Consider the following 14682-nt stretch of genomic DNA (forward strand, 5'->3'; position numbering starts at 1 on the left):
TGTTGGTGAAAAGCAGAAATGATAAACCAAAATCCTTTCCCCATCTTTCCAACTTTTTAGTTGAAAAATACCATGTCAAAAGCAATCTCCTCTATGGAACTTCTCTGAAATATTTTGTTTATATTTATATTAGTCTTGCAACTCTCATCATATTGTCAGAATCGATCCAGAATGTCCATTTATAGCTGTTTCACTCTTTATTTTTCTCCACCCCACAGTATGCAGCTTATTTCCCACTGGAAGCTCCTGACATATGGCAGACTTTAAAAGGATAAAATTAAGGTTCCAACCAAAGGTAACTCCTACTGTTATCGTGCATTAACAAAAAGATTAGTTCATAGCACAAAAAAGCAGTTCTCCCCTACAAAGTATCTACTCTCATGTTCCATCCATTAACACACTTTTCACAGGTCTTCCACAACAAGTGCAGAACTGGAGAGATGTGGGCAGTTCAACGACAGCAAATGTGACCATGGAAATCACTTGGCTGCTTCTCAGTTCTGATTCCCAGTGCTCATATAGGCCTCTGGAAGGAGTTGTTCTTCTGACAACAGCTCTCATTACAGCTTGGCTCGGGCACTGAGCGTTGAGGAACCGCACGGATGTGTGCAGTGATGCAGCTTCTGACTGAACTACTCCAAGGAGGGTGATAAAACACTGGAACAGGTTGCCCAGAGAGATGGTAGATGCCCCATCCCTGGAAACATTCAAAGTCAGGTTGGATGGGGCTCTGAGCAACTTGATCTAGTTCCAGGTGCCCCTGCTCACTGCAGGAGGTTTGGACTAGATGACTTTATGGTCCCTTCCTACCCAAACCATTCTATGTTTCTGTTCTATGATTCTAAGGAAGGAAGAGGAAAGGTTATGCTTTCAGAACGCAGTATGCTTTCAAAATATATTAACTACACAGCTCCTCAGAGACCAAGGGATATATCTGAAGAAGTAGGATTTGATTCCACATAAATTATGGGCTGGCTGCTTGATGTATTTATTTATTTATTTGCATGTATGTGTGCATGTATGTATATACATTAAAAAAAGAAAGGAAGCATGGAGTCTCAATGTGGTAGCATTTCAGGTTGCCTGCGGAATCAGTAGCTGAGTACAGCATCTGTTCAAAGCTAGGAAAACATTTCCAGGATAACTAACACCTGGCAGCTTTTAAAAATACATCTTAGACGTCGAAGTAACGAGTGTGCAAACCCAGGCCACTCAACTCTGTTCCTCATGCATATCCTGATCTGAAACTTCCATTACTATTGATGAATTTGGAAATCTTGAGATGCATTGACTGCAAACCCAGAAAAACTCATAATGTACAATTATCACAGTGTCAAAGAGAAAGAAATTCACTCCCCCAAATCTTCAATATGTTTCATACCGATTCCCTTCACTTCAGAGTAAATGTGTTTTTAATTACTGTCATTACAGTCCCGGATGGGGAGCAATTTTGCTTCAGCCTACATAGCAAGGAAAAAAAACTCCAAGGAGAAAACCGTGCTTTTTTTTTCTAGTTTGGACAAAACTACCCTGGCTGATAACGTACAGAATCAATGATGTTTTGAACAATGAGGGACTGCTGTGACTTAGCAACATGTCTTAATAGCTTAAAATATCCAAGAGAAACACGGTTTAAATCACCACTGCAGATGAATTTAGTCTGGGCATGGAAATTCTATAGCCCTTCTGGCATGAACACCTGCTTTGCAGCAGTTAGCTCTAAAAATAATAATAACCTTTAACGAAATAACCTGTTCTATGCTTCCTATCAGAAACTACTGGACCAGCTGGAGGTAATTCAGATAAATAGATTAATGAAGTGAACACAAACCAGAATAAATAAATGAGAAGCTTAGAAGTACAGACCAGATTTCTGAATCTATCCAAGAGTCTAAAGTTGTTGATATGTAGCTTTTTTAAACAAAAAAAAAAAGTCATTTTGGTGAGAGGAATTACAGTTTTTGGCCATCCATAAATTATTTAATCATTTGCTCTGACTTCATTTGCTCTGACTTCACTGTTAAACAACACAAATCTGTTTTCCAAAGACATATGACCATATCTACTTATTAGTACAGCAAAGTTCATAGAACTTCGAAGTTCACCCAGGAAATGAGAGATATCGGTGCCGCACTCTCCCTGACAGGTTTCGAATCCGCAGGTCGAGGATTTGCTTCTGGCTCTAATTACCCAACTACAGACCTACCAGTGGGTTCCTACAGAAGCACCAACATCTCAAAGAGAGAGAGAATTTCTGATTCAGCTCTTTTTCAGCCCTTCCAATTGACAGGCTTAACTGCCCTTGTGTTCAGGCTGCTGGCTGTTGACCTCATTCAAACATGTTCAATGAAGAGGGAGCAAAGATATTTTACTTGAACTTCTGAACTGAAAATCAAGAGCTTGACAGGGGCAGTGAAGTGTGTCAGCATTCATTGTCACCTGCCTACGGCCCTCTCCTCACCTCTCTGTGTCTCTCCTTTTATAAAACAAAACTGTAAGAGTATTTCAGGTCTGGCTACTTTCCAAACAAGCAACTGTCCGTGCAAGGGAGAGAGCACCATAAAAAAAACCAACAAAAAAGAATGAACAAAAGAAGAAAAATCAGAAACCACAGCACAACCAGCCCAGGACTGACAGTCAGAAGTGCTGCTATTCCCACAAACAGTTACCCACAAGACAAAGAGGAGTTTGGAAGTGAGTATGTCAATGGACACTGTGTTGTTGGGCTGCACATTGGCAGTGATCATCACGTCAGCTCCGTGTGAGGCTGCGCTGAGCGCTGTGGCTGCACAGGCCGGCACAGTGCTGCTTTAGGTTGGATTGTAGCACACAACTTAAAAGCATTACCGCGAGACGCATTCATTCGTTTCTGGTTTCGAATGTTACATGGTTGACGACTCACTGAAGTTGATCACTAAGTTTATATTTCATTTTCCATAATTTCTGTACTCCAAAGCAAAAGACGTTTGTTGTGTCTCATAGAGTTGGAGGGCAGTAAAGAAAACTTTCAGGTCCCAAACCACATAGGTTCCCATGAATTATAGCTACTGAAAGAGAGAACAGATGGCCAAATACATAAGACGAGGGGCTGGCTTTATACCAGCTAGCCTTAAACAAATGGATTGGACTGTAAATAATTACTACATAAAGTGGCTTAAAATTTAATTTAGATACTTAGTCTATTTTAAGCAGTAACAAGAATAATTTGCATTGTTGAAAATATGTATAATTTACTGACCTAGGTTCCACAAATAATAGCATAAAATAACATTTTAGTCCATTGGCCATCTGTTTTCTTACATTATTCTCACTGCAAATGCATTTCAATGCTATTTCAGAAGGATGCAGGGTGTATATTTCAGCTTTGGAATCATGTTACACAATAATCATTCTAACCAGCAGTATAAAGCTTATAGAGCAAGTACAGGTTTTATTTGGCTTCTGGATTGCCCCTCATTTTCTTCCTCCCAGTCTACGCGTCTTCTTGTTGGCCCCTCTTCAATTTTACCTCTCTACAACATACCTTCATATTTACCTTTTTAATTTTATAGTTTGCTATGGCCTGTACTTCACATGTTGTCTAAGACTGGATTTTGTCTTACAGCAGAACAGAGTCTGCACATCTTCCATTTCTAAGACGTTTGGGTTTTTTTAATTGGTTTTTTTCGTAAAAGTCTAATGATCTAATGATTTTTACAGCAGTTGGAATACTCTTGAGAGAACAGAAAAAGTGCTATGATGAAATGGTGCTGGAGTCAGAACCCTTTTCTTACCAACTACATTGAAAAAATATGAAATTTTCCAGTAGTAGAGCCTTTCTCACCATCACATGCCAAGGAACATGCAAAACTCATGAGCTTTCTGAGGAGGAGATGTATTTTAAACACTTGCTATAATGCTCGTTTTCTCCTCTTCAAATGCCAAACAGAAAATAGATCAGTTATGGCAAAATCTCTGAGATATCAGTACAAGATGACAAAGTAATTAGTTCTGGCTTCTAGTTCTTTCATAACTTAAGGCAGGTTGAAAACGATATGGTTACATATTTATCTCACTTATCTATTATCCATTTATCTCATACTAAAATAGTGTTTACAGATTCATGACCTTGTCAAATTTTGAACTTTCAAGAGAGTGAAAGTTCCATTTCCCAATTCAAGCAACATGTTATCTCCAGCCTAGGACCAAAAGATTTTTATATATAGCTTTCTGCCTTATTAATTTAACAAGATCTTAACAGATGGCTCTTCCATTGCTGCCCATCTCAAGCAGGGACTTGACTTTATTGGATTGACACCTCCTCTGAGATTTTTACAGTAGGATATTTTACAAGCATGTCATCAAATCCCACTGTACAACTGTCAAGCAAACAGATATACAATACCAAAACCTTTATAGCTTTAAAAGAATTCAAACAGGTCTGAGGTACTAAAAAGGGCAAGTTACACCTATTTTCTCAAGAGATAACTAGAGACCTAATTCTACTTCTAGAAAATCCTGCCTCAGCTGGGACTGGAGCTGTTGTCTCACAACACCTTGGCCACGTCTATTAGACTCTCCTTCTTATACTAGAAGATTTCAGTTTGTACTTGTAATTAATAACTCATTTGCTTGTAACCAATGTGCACCTGACATAGCACCGTCAGGCTTCTGAAAACGTGCCAGCTCTTCTTAACCCTTTTACATGACTCCCATGATAAACTCCAAGTGATGAGTTACCAGTTCAGAGAATAAACTGTCCTTCCTCCACTATTCAACAAGGCCATAGAGGACTGAGGCTGGTGAAAAGAAGTAGGTTATGCCTATGGTTATAGATTTTCCAGAAGGAAACATTCCACTTCAGAATATTTGTAACTGCATTCTATCTTCAGTACATGACTATGCACGAACACAAACCAAACTTGACTATTAGGTTTGACATTATTCCACCAATGTAATAACAGAATAAAAGGAGAGCAGACTCTTTTTCTCTTTTTTTTATAAAAAAGGAATCAAGTACAAGGAAAGAACCAACAGCCTACTGTAGGTCAAGCCTTACACTTAGAAGAGAGAATTTAATGTTTCCATTATGGTCAGTTTATTTTAGCGTGTTTAGCTGTAAAACTCAGATTAAGACTTAAAGGTACATTAAATGTTGATTGACTTTTTTTGTAGTAAAGGTTACATCTCCAGTAGAATTAAATCATGAAGAGCAGTCTAGGACATGACATGCATAGCTATGTTTAAGATAAAAAAGTAATGCTGATTAACATATACATATAAAAACATATATATAAAATAAATTCAGCATGTAAAGTGTAAACGAATATTTCTTGATGATTGGTCCCAATATATACTTTCTTCTGATGTCAGGAAAACATCAAAACGGAGGAAGCTAACATTGCAAGTGTACATAAAGACATCCTCCATAGAATGCTCTTTTGCCAGAAGTGTCACGTAATTCTTAGAGAAAGAAGAGAAATATAACAGGGAGTATTTACTATTCTGTTCATGCAGTAATTTTCAGTGAGAAGAACACTTGTTGGAGAGGCATTTTTTTTTTCTTCTTCTTTTCTTTTTTGACAAGTCGGGGTATGAATTGGGAATAAATTACTCAACATACCTGTGTAGTGGAAACCTAAAGGAACAGCTTTCCACTAGAGGTGGTATTTAACTATTTAATTACCCTGATAGGATGATTGAATAGTTCAACCACACAGAGATGAGCTCCTGATTCAGTCTTATAGTTATCAGATTCAAAACTTGTCAGAATTGCAACCTTAAAAGAGGAGAGCAAAAATTAATATTTCCTGAAGCAGGCTCAATGTTACCTTTGAAGTAAACTGGTATTATGTTTTTGCTTCGAATTACCACACGTTTTGTTAAGACACTGAACTTAAAGATTACTCCCTCTCCTGATAAAAACTAAGGAAAATGTCTTTTAACTTCCTGAATCCAATAGGAAAATTTGGGGGACAAAATACACGGATTGTGCTGTCAGTCTGGAGTCTGCCTAACAATGTGTATCCAGCTGAGCACACCTGCACTTCTGGTGCACATGCTGTGTCTCATAACAGTCATTCTGGTTTGCCTTTTTTTCTTTCCTCATGTCCCCCAACTCACTGGCGCTCTCAGGGAATAAATCAGATCCATTTTTGGTCAACTGATACGTGAGTAGACCTGAAGGGAACAAGTAACTGGTGAGGAGGAGGTGAGAGTTACTTAACTTTTACTTCTCTGACTCACTGGCTTGGTTGTGGCTGTGTGCTGTGTCGGTACACCTCAACTATCAAACATACAAAATGTGTTTAGCCTGCCACACTGATAAGTTTGGAAATGTCACAGGCTGTAGTAATTGTTGTTTATATAGCGTTGTTGCAGTGATCCTGCCCTCTCAGCACTGGCATTTTAGAAAGAAAATGCACATTTGCTATCTTACCATCACCTAACTTTCATAATTCTTACAGTGCTCACTTATTTCTTACTTACGTGTGGAAGAAAAGCATGCTGGAAATGCAACATCTGATTAGTTATTAGAAACAGAAACAGGAGATTTATTAATCAAATCATGTAACAGTTTGTGATCTTCTGAGATCAACGAGAACAAACATTCAGCAGTCTCAAAAAAAGTGGAATAGTAAAAGGCGTCTACTCAAAGAACTTCCACTTTAAGTATATTTAATTTTTTCCCTAGAATGCACTTGGTACTAAGCAGCGCCCTAGTTTGACAGGTATGAATTAAACCTGGTTATTAATTTTCAGTACTGATGGCAAAAAAATTAACTGAGCGTGTCACTTATTCATTAATCATTTCAGAATTAAATAACCAAATACATCTCTTAGATTGCTTTTTGAAAGGATGTAAAAATAAATGAAAGTCTATTCTAGCAACATTATCAGGAAGTGGATGTTGAATCAAAAATAGTGACAACCTCAGTAAATCAAAATGATTCCTATATCTCAGGTTTGTATTGTTAATTCAACAGGATTGATAAAATTACATTCTGTCCTTTAAAAAATAAATAGACAAAGCAAAAAAAACTGTCAGTTTGAGGGAAGAAAACCTTAATTACTAACACTTGCAAAAAGAAATATTTTATTTTTGTCCTCACTAGCTGTGAAACATGGTCATAAAATGTTGACAGACATTTCCACTAATAAAAGGCAATTTCAGATTCACTGTAACCTCACTGAAAAACCTTACCGCTCAGATGCAATTACCTCCAGAATTGCAGCAGACATCCCCTCGGAAATGGAGCTGTTCACCACAGCAAAGCACCTTTTCATAGCAGCATGAAGATCATCTTGTGGCATCTCCTGTAGTAAATGTACTCCAGGTGCCCTAGAAATAAAATGCAGACAAATAGACACCTCCTAAGAAGGCTTCCTAAAACTTAGGGCAATGATGGAAGTTCAGAGCAATATAGGGATGACTCTGATGCTAATAATCGCATGCCCCTGGGCAACACTTTACCAGGTTTTTCTGTTAGTTTTCTATACGGTTATAAACTCGATATAGTTTACCTTGGTGCCTGCCACTTCATTGTCTGTTGTTGGGAGGTTTTATATTTGATCATTTAACATCATGCTCTGTAACCACAATCAGTTTCATAAATGAAGGAGACAAGTTCAATGGATAGGGGTGCAATTTTCCCTTGAAGGATTTGTGTAGAATCATAGAATAGTTTGGGTTGGAAGGGACCTCAAAGATCATCCCGTTCCACCCCCTGCCATGGGCAGGGACACCTCCCACTGGCTCAGGCTGCCCAAGGCCCATCCAACCCGGCCTGGAACACCTCCAGGGATGGGGCAGCCACAGCTTCCCTGGGCAACCTGGGCCAGGGCCTCACCACCCTCATGGGGAAGAAATTTATCCTTACGTCCAGTCTAAATCTCCCACTCTCCAGTTTATCCTCATTGCCCCTCATCCTGTAACTCCAAGCTTTTGTGTCCAGCCCCTCTCCAGCTTTCCTGTAGCCCCTTCAGGTACTGGAAGGTCACTCAGAGCCTTCTCTTCTCCAGGCTGAACAACCCCAACTCTCTCAGCCTGTCCTCAGATGGGAGGTGCTCCAGCCCTCAGATCACCTTTGTGTTAAACACTAGTACCTAGTGTGAGAATGCTTCATGCCAAATAATCAGAACATGATTGTTTGTTTGCTAGTCAGATAGAGTTGTACACGTCTGTTCATTCGTGTATACAAGTGAACAATTACACCCAATTCAAAAATCTAGCCAGCCAACTGCTTTCACTTGGAGCAGATAAAAGACTTCTTACCTTTTAACTTTTTCCTTAACTTCACTTGTAAAAAGTGGATCAACCTAAAAAGGAAACATACACAAGCATATGACACTACTTTAGAACTATAGCATATGTTTGAAATAGCCAGAAAAATACATTTTAGCACATCTTTTACTAAAATATTTAAACGCACGAATGTGCTGAGCTTTAAAACCATATCACAGATCCTTAACTTGGTAGTTACATTTGACTCTTCAGACAAACACCCTCGTGAATGACTGACACACAGACTCTCAAGCTAGGGATGGAACGCAGGGTACTGCACAGCGTGATTTGACTGCTCCACTCGAAGCCCTTAAGTGACTACTCTAACGTAGTGTAACACTGGGCTACTGTCAGAAGGGGAGGTTCCATTTGTTCTCCGCTGACATCCCTCTGGCTGCAGGTTCTAATTAGAGCAAGATCTATTTAACATGAATGACTGTTTTCAGACGACTCTGCTAAGGCTAACAGGATTGAAATGACCGCTTTGACAACTTCCTGTCTAAGTGAGGAGCAACGCACTGATGTGGCAAGCGATTGTCCTTGTATGTACTGAGTAACCAATGTGAGGAAGCAAAGGAACTTTTCAAGGTTTAGTTAACACAGGAAGCTATCCACATGTAAACTGAGACAGACAAACAGACGTCACGGACTGGCAGAAACATCTGAAAACCAGTAAGCACAAAATTCTAAAATACAACCTAACATTAAACCATGGTAGATTTATTAAAAAGTTGTCCAAGCTGGGCAATTAACTCCAGCAGGTTTATTTACAAACCCTAACTATGCCTGCTATTTTCATTTAACGTGATTAAAAGAAATAATCAGAATTTGGAAATCCTTAACTAGACATGAAGAACAGAAGTAGACTTTTTTTATTAGGGCAGATTGACTATACTAGATTAATTTATGATAGCCTGCACAGCATGCAGCACTTGCAATTACTGGGAACAACATGGCTTACTTTTTTTAATGCATGTTAATATTTTTGTTCGGGTTTTTTTTCACAATTTGAGATACAGAACACTAACAAAGAGTTTCTGAAAACTCTTTCAGGAAAGAGAATTTATAACTATGATTGTTTACTCTGAACATGAGTAATTATTTCATGAAAATGGGGCTTCATAAATGAAAACATTAAAATTGTAAATTAAAAGATTCAAGTGAATCACTCTTGCACTAAGGAATGAAATCCTAGTGAATACAAGAAATAAAAGGGTTGGATAACTACTTTAGGAAGTATTTTTTTGTAACAGCAGGAGGGAAATAAAAATCAAGCGCCCTTTCTAGATGTATTACCTGATCCTGGTGACAAAGTACGATACAGATCCACACACTGAACCAGTATGTCATGTCACAGGTTCTTGGATATTTCATACAATTGCTATTTCTATTGAAATAACTTAACAGCTATTTCCCTGAAGTACTATTTTGATGCTGAGCTCCTCTCACGAGGAACCATACTCTGTTCGCATTAAAATCAGTGGAGTACATGCAAGTGATTTAATGAGCAATGGGATATGGTCTTCTGCTCTTCTCTCTTTAGAAGCATACGAAAAACTACAGTTTGTGACTCATAAAATTTGTAAGACATTAATTTCTATCCCATACACTTCCGTAGAAGCCAAGAAATTGGCATCTGCCTCATAAACAGAAGAATCCTTTAAGCCGTATTCTTCTATTGGTAGATATTCCAAGAAGCCTGGCCTGAATATGAGAATTCAGTTAAAATATTACTTTCGGAATGGGTGTAGCAGTCACTTAGAGAAGTGATCCCCCTGAGCTACATTTAGGAACTTGAGGGGGCACAGTTATCTAACCACAGGCTCAATATAACAGAAATCAGATACAACATAAGCTGTTCAGTAAGTGGGAAATGTACTTAAAAGATGTCAGTGCTTCCAAAGCCAACTGACTGTGGCAGGATGCCTAGGAACTTAGCACAGTCTCAGAAAAAGCTCCTGAAAAGAAAAGAATGTTACTTCTACCCAAAACATCTCCATGATCCAGTTCTTCTGAGGGTAGAGTGTTTGTTGGCACATTTTATGTTGTTACTTATCAACATAGTAGGCAAAAATGATCATCAGTTACCTATCAATTTTTACTAAATACATCCCCCCAGAGGAAAAGCCTTCAGAGAGCTGCAGCTGTCATCAGTGGAGCACAGATCAGAGGAAAGCACCTTGTATTGTACGAATAGTTTCCATTAGAACAGATAAGATGAGACACAGAAAGGGGAGTGGGCACATAGCAAGAATCCACCTCTACCAGGACCAGATAAGCTATTAAAGTTCTACTCTGCTTACAGGCAAAGAAACATCTGAGACACGTTTGACAGTGTAGAAAGTCACAGATCAAATGCTGCACAAAGGTGAAGGTGTCTGTTAAACACAGGGCCTACCATGATCAAACCTAGGAAATCTATAAACACGTTCTATTATATTGCTTTCACAGAAAAATTAACTCAGACAGAAGCAATGGTCTACAAACATCTTCATTATAATGCTGGGACTACTATGGCCCTCCGGACTTTGTAGGGGAAAACAGGTCTTGGTACATTCACAGTTCTGTCAGAAGACCACCCAGAGTGTGAAAAGCTGTATCTGCAAGGGTAGTCAATACAGATGAGAAGAATTTGCTCAATTGCTCAGGGTGGTGATGTTTTGACAGCATCACGGTGGAATGGATCACCTTTATTGACAGCAGCAGGTGGCCCCACATTACAGTTTTTATCTGGTCGATTGTTGAATAGGCTCAGCAAGACCAAGCTTCCCCTACAACTGAAAACACAAGTGTTATCTGCAACACAACACAATCTGCCTGCAGCGAATGCAGCAGAAATAGAAGATCCTAGCGAACATAGTAAATTCAGCCATTCTACATCTTCTTTTCCACATACTAAATGCTTAAAGAATTTGAATGTCTTCTGGCTTAACATGTAGCTCTACTACTGCAATTTGGGCCAATTAACAACTTGCAAAAAATATAGGTTTAATTCAGCTGAAGCTATTTGGCAACTAGGATCCAAACGAACAAGACTTCAGGTCCAAAAAGAAAACACAGAACCTCTTTAAGAATCACAGAATCACAAGGTTGGAAAGGACCCATTGGATCATCGAGTCTAACCATTCCTAACACTCCCTAAACCATGTCCCTCAGCACTTCATCCACCCGTTCCTTAAACACCTCCAGGGAAGGTGACTCAACCACCTCCCTGGGCAGCTGTTCCAGTGCCCAATGACTCTTTCTGTGAAGAATTTTTTTCTGATATCCAACCTGAACCTCCCCTGACGGAGCTTGAGGCCATTCCCTCTTGTCCTGTCCCCTGTCACCTGGGAGAAGAGCCCAGCTCCCTCCTCTCCACAACCTCCTTTCAGGTAGTTGTAGAGAGTAATAAGGTCTCCCCTCAGCCTCCTCTTCTCCAGGCTAAACAACCCCAGCTCTCTCAGCCGTTCCTCGTAAGACTTGTTCTCCAGCCCCCTCACCAGCTTCATTGCTCTTCTCTGGACACACTCCAGAGCCTCAACGTCCTTCTTGTGGTGAGGGGCCCAGAACTGAACACAGTATTCGAGGTGCAGTCTCACCAGTGCCGAGTACAGAGGGAGAACAGATGATTTCACTATTTCTAGAAAAAGTTTCATTTTCAGGGAGGGGAGGCTTTCTTGAAGAAGCAGCAAACAAATGGGTTAGAAGAGTTGATAGCTTAGTAGCAGCAGTAGCTCTTACTTTCTAAAATCTATTTCAGTAGGAGCGTACTCATTCACGACGTAGTGGATAGAATTTCTTCTCAACAGGCTGAAGAATTTAAAATGATGTCTTTGTCTCCTACATGATTTTCCTAATTATTGTGCTCTAGGATAATCTGGAGCAGGGTATTAGCCTTCCTCCAGCTCCTTAGTTTAGTTGGGTCAACTAGCCCAGAAAACATACAGCAGGTAAGAGCCACACATTATATAGAGGAGGGCTATGTGACCCGATAGCTCCATCTGTGGAGGCAGTTATTCAACCAAAACTGTCTCAGTAGGCATGGAGAGAAGTTGGGTAGAGGAAAAATAGCTGTCGATGGAAAACAGTGTCATTACAAACACAGCAGTATTCTGTATTGTCTACAAGAACAGTTAAGAATCATGCAGAGAGTACAAAGTCAGCTTCAAGAGGTCACCTGACAACTAAACGCAAGTTTTGTGGCTTTCACTTTTTAAGTTTCATAAGCTTCTATATGTGGAATATTGGGCTGCTGAAAATTAGCTATTGCTTGAAATTTCATTGTAGAAATGAACAAAATTTCATTATATAAGAGAACAGTTCTCCAGGAAAACTGGAAGAGGAGATAAATGGTAAAAATCTTGCATTATACAGGATCCAATCCTGCACCATTACTTAGTTTGCACCATTTTAGACAATAATGCATAGCGAATTCAGGGAAAAAATTATAATCTTAAGGAAGCAAAGCAGAAAACAGCAGGTGGGCCTTTTTTCTTCATATTCTTAATTAATATAATCTTAATGTGTGGGGTTTTTAATAGTCACAATAAACATGACACGCTTCACAGAGAATAGCATTGATTTCCTTAAGATTTGGTGGTTAGAGAAGTAATATGAATAAGAAAAGTACAGCTAAATACAAACAGAGCTGAGATTTATTGTCATGCTTCAGCAATATTTTAGTACTATGGAGAAATAAATGTTTAAATATTTTAAGGAGGTTCAGTCCTTGATCCCACCTAAGCGGTGCCACGGGGCTATTTCTGGTAGCTTACTCTAAAGATATTAGCTTATGAAAAAGCGAAGCAAATTTAAAAAGATGACTAAAATGTTTTAAATCCTCACTGGAGGCAGCAAGAGCATCTTTTGATTCTAAAGCGCAGCTTCATTACACCTGCTCTAGATTTGCCTTCCACACCAGTTCACTTCCAAATCATTTTGTGTATCAGCATAGAAAAAAAATGCAGATAAAACGAAAATGTAAAAACAGCTTTTAAAAATAAAATTCTATATCCCAAAACTTACAAAGAACAAAACTGAATTAGAAAATAGAAAAATCCTTCTTAGTTGCTCATTCAGAGTCTATTTATTTTCTTATAAAACAGACTGCCTGCAAGTTTTCAGGCAGTGAAAGATGAGATCAGAGATGAGAATTAGAGGGATATGAACATATTACCCAGATGAAACAAACCTGCAATCGTTAGAAGTCCTCTGATGTAGGTTCAGTTTGGAAAGAATTATTGCAGTATCTCAGCTGTGAGTAAATCGAAGTATTTAGGAATAAACACACAAATAAATAAAAAATTCCAACAACTTACTGCAGGTCCAATTATGCCCAGATGGATGCTGGGATCCTTTCTGTGCCAATCTAAAACAGAAGAGGAACATCCCTTTTATTCATCAAAATAACTAATTTTTAACTTTATTCTTTCTCTGAAGTCAATGTAAATAGGTGTGTGAACAAAGAATTATGCAAACATTGTGTAACTACTTAAAAGACTGAATGACTACCAAATTTCACGCTCAATCCTTACATCGCTTCTCAGAATTTAAATCATTAGCATATCTGAAAGTTAGTATTTAGCATTCCCACTTCATGTAATCTCTTATGACTCAAGGGTTATTTAACTAAGTTCAGATATTCATTTTGAATCATCTCAAGAGAACAGTGCTCTATAGAATGCAGTGACTCTGGCCACTACGACAAAATTACTTGAATTTTTCCTCCTATGTAAAGAAATGTATGGAAGCAACTGCAACCATTACAATTAATAATTAGTTATTGCATGCATAAGAGAAATCTGCCACTCTTCCAACACCAGAATAGAACAAAAACATTTACTTGAATTTAATAAACTACCTTTGTTACTGAGCATCACAAGGTGGTAAAGGCTTAGTAAAGTAAACTGAGGAGTGGAGGCTCAATTTCCAACTTGAAACATCTGAAACCTATTACAGACACACACAGAACCTGGTAAAACACTCACCTACATGGCTACGAGCAAACTTCAGCCCAGTTTGCAGTGCTGAGCCATAACAAAGGGTGGTAGAATCTCCTTGTAACTTCAATGACTTTAACAAGCACACATGCAAATCAGTGTAACAACCACAGAACAGTAGGATAAAACAAGTTATTTTTAAGTAGGTGAGCCCTTTTTTTTTTGTCTTCCATTAATATTGTATGTAACAGCAAAATAGTCTTCCCAGCATATAAAATCATCAAATATTGCTTTGATTTTAATGCTCTGTTATTCCCAGCAGGGTGGGAGAGACACAGTACAGAAATAACGTCTTGAAGAAATCAATGGTTACATGAGCCTTTTTTTTCAAAATGTAAATATATCATGAAGTTTTCTGCAATGAATAAAACTGCTTATGCCAAACTTCCAAATATTAAAAGAAATGCATCCAGGGACAAAACAAAGATATTCAAATAG

General features: G+C 38.6%; 1 protein-coding gene across 3 annotated transcripts in view; it reads right to left on the reverse strand.

Moving 5' to 3' along the window:
- Positions 1-14682, reverse strand: part of GLT1D1 (glycosyltransferase 1 domain containing 1) — a 65352-nt gene that overhangs the window by 19358 nt on the left and 31312 nt on the right. For all 3 annotated transcript variants that reach the window (XM_054082650.1, XM_054082652.1, XM_054082651.1), the window contains exons 8-10: positions 13564-13613; positions 8255-8298; positions 7201-7321 (exon numbers count right to left, since the gene is read on the reverse strand). In XM_054082650.1, coding sequence (XP_053938625.1) covers positions 7201-7321; positions 8255-8298; positions 13564-13613 — 215 coding nt within the window. The remainder of the gene's footprint in view (positions 1-7200; positions 7322-8254; positions 8299-13563; positions 13614-14682) is intronic.

The sequence above is a fragment of the Cuculus canorus genome, chromosome 17, assembly GCF_017976375.1.
Source record: "Cuculus canorus isolate bCucCan1 chromosome 17, bCucCan1.pri, whole genome shotgun sequence".
Lineage (NCBI taxonomy): Eukaryota > Metazoa > Chordata > Aves > Cuculiformes > Cuculidae > Cuculus > Cuculus canorus.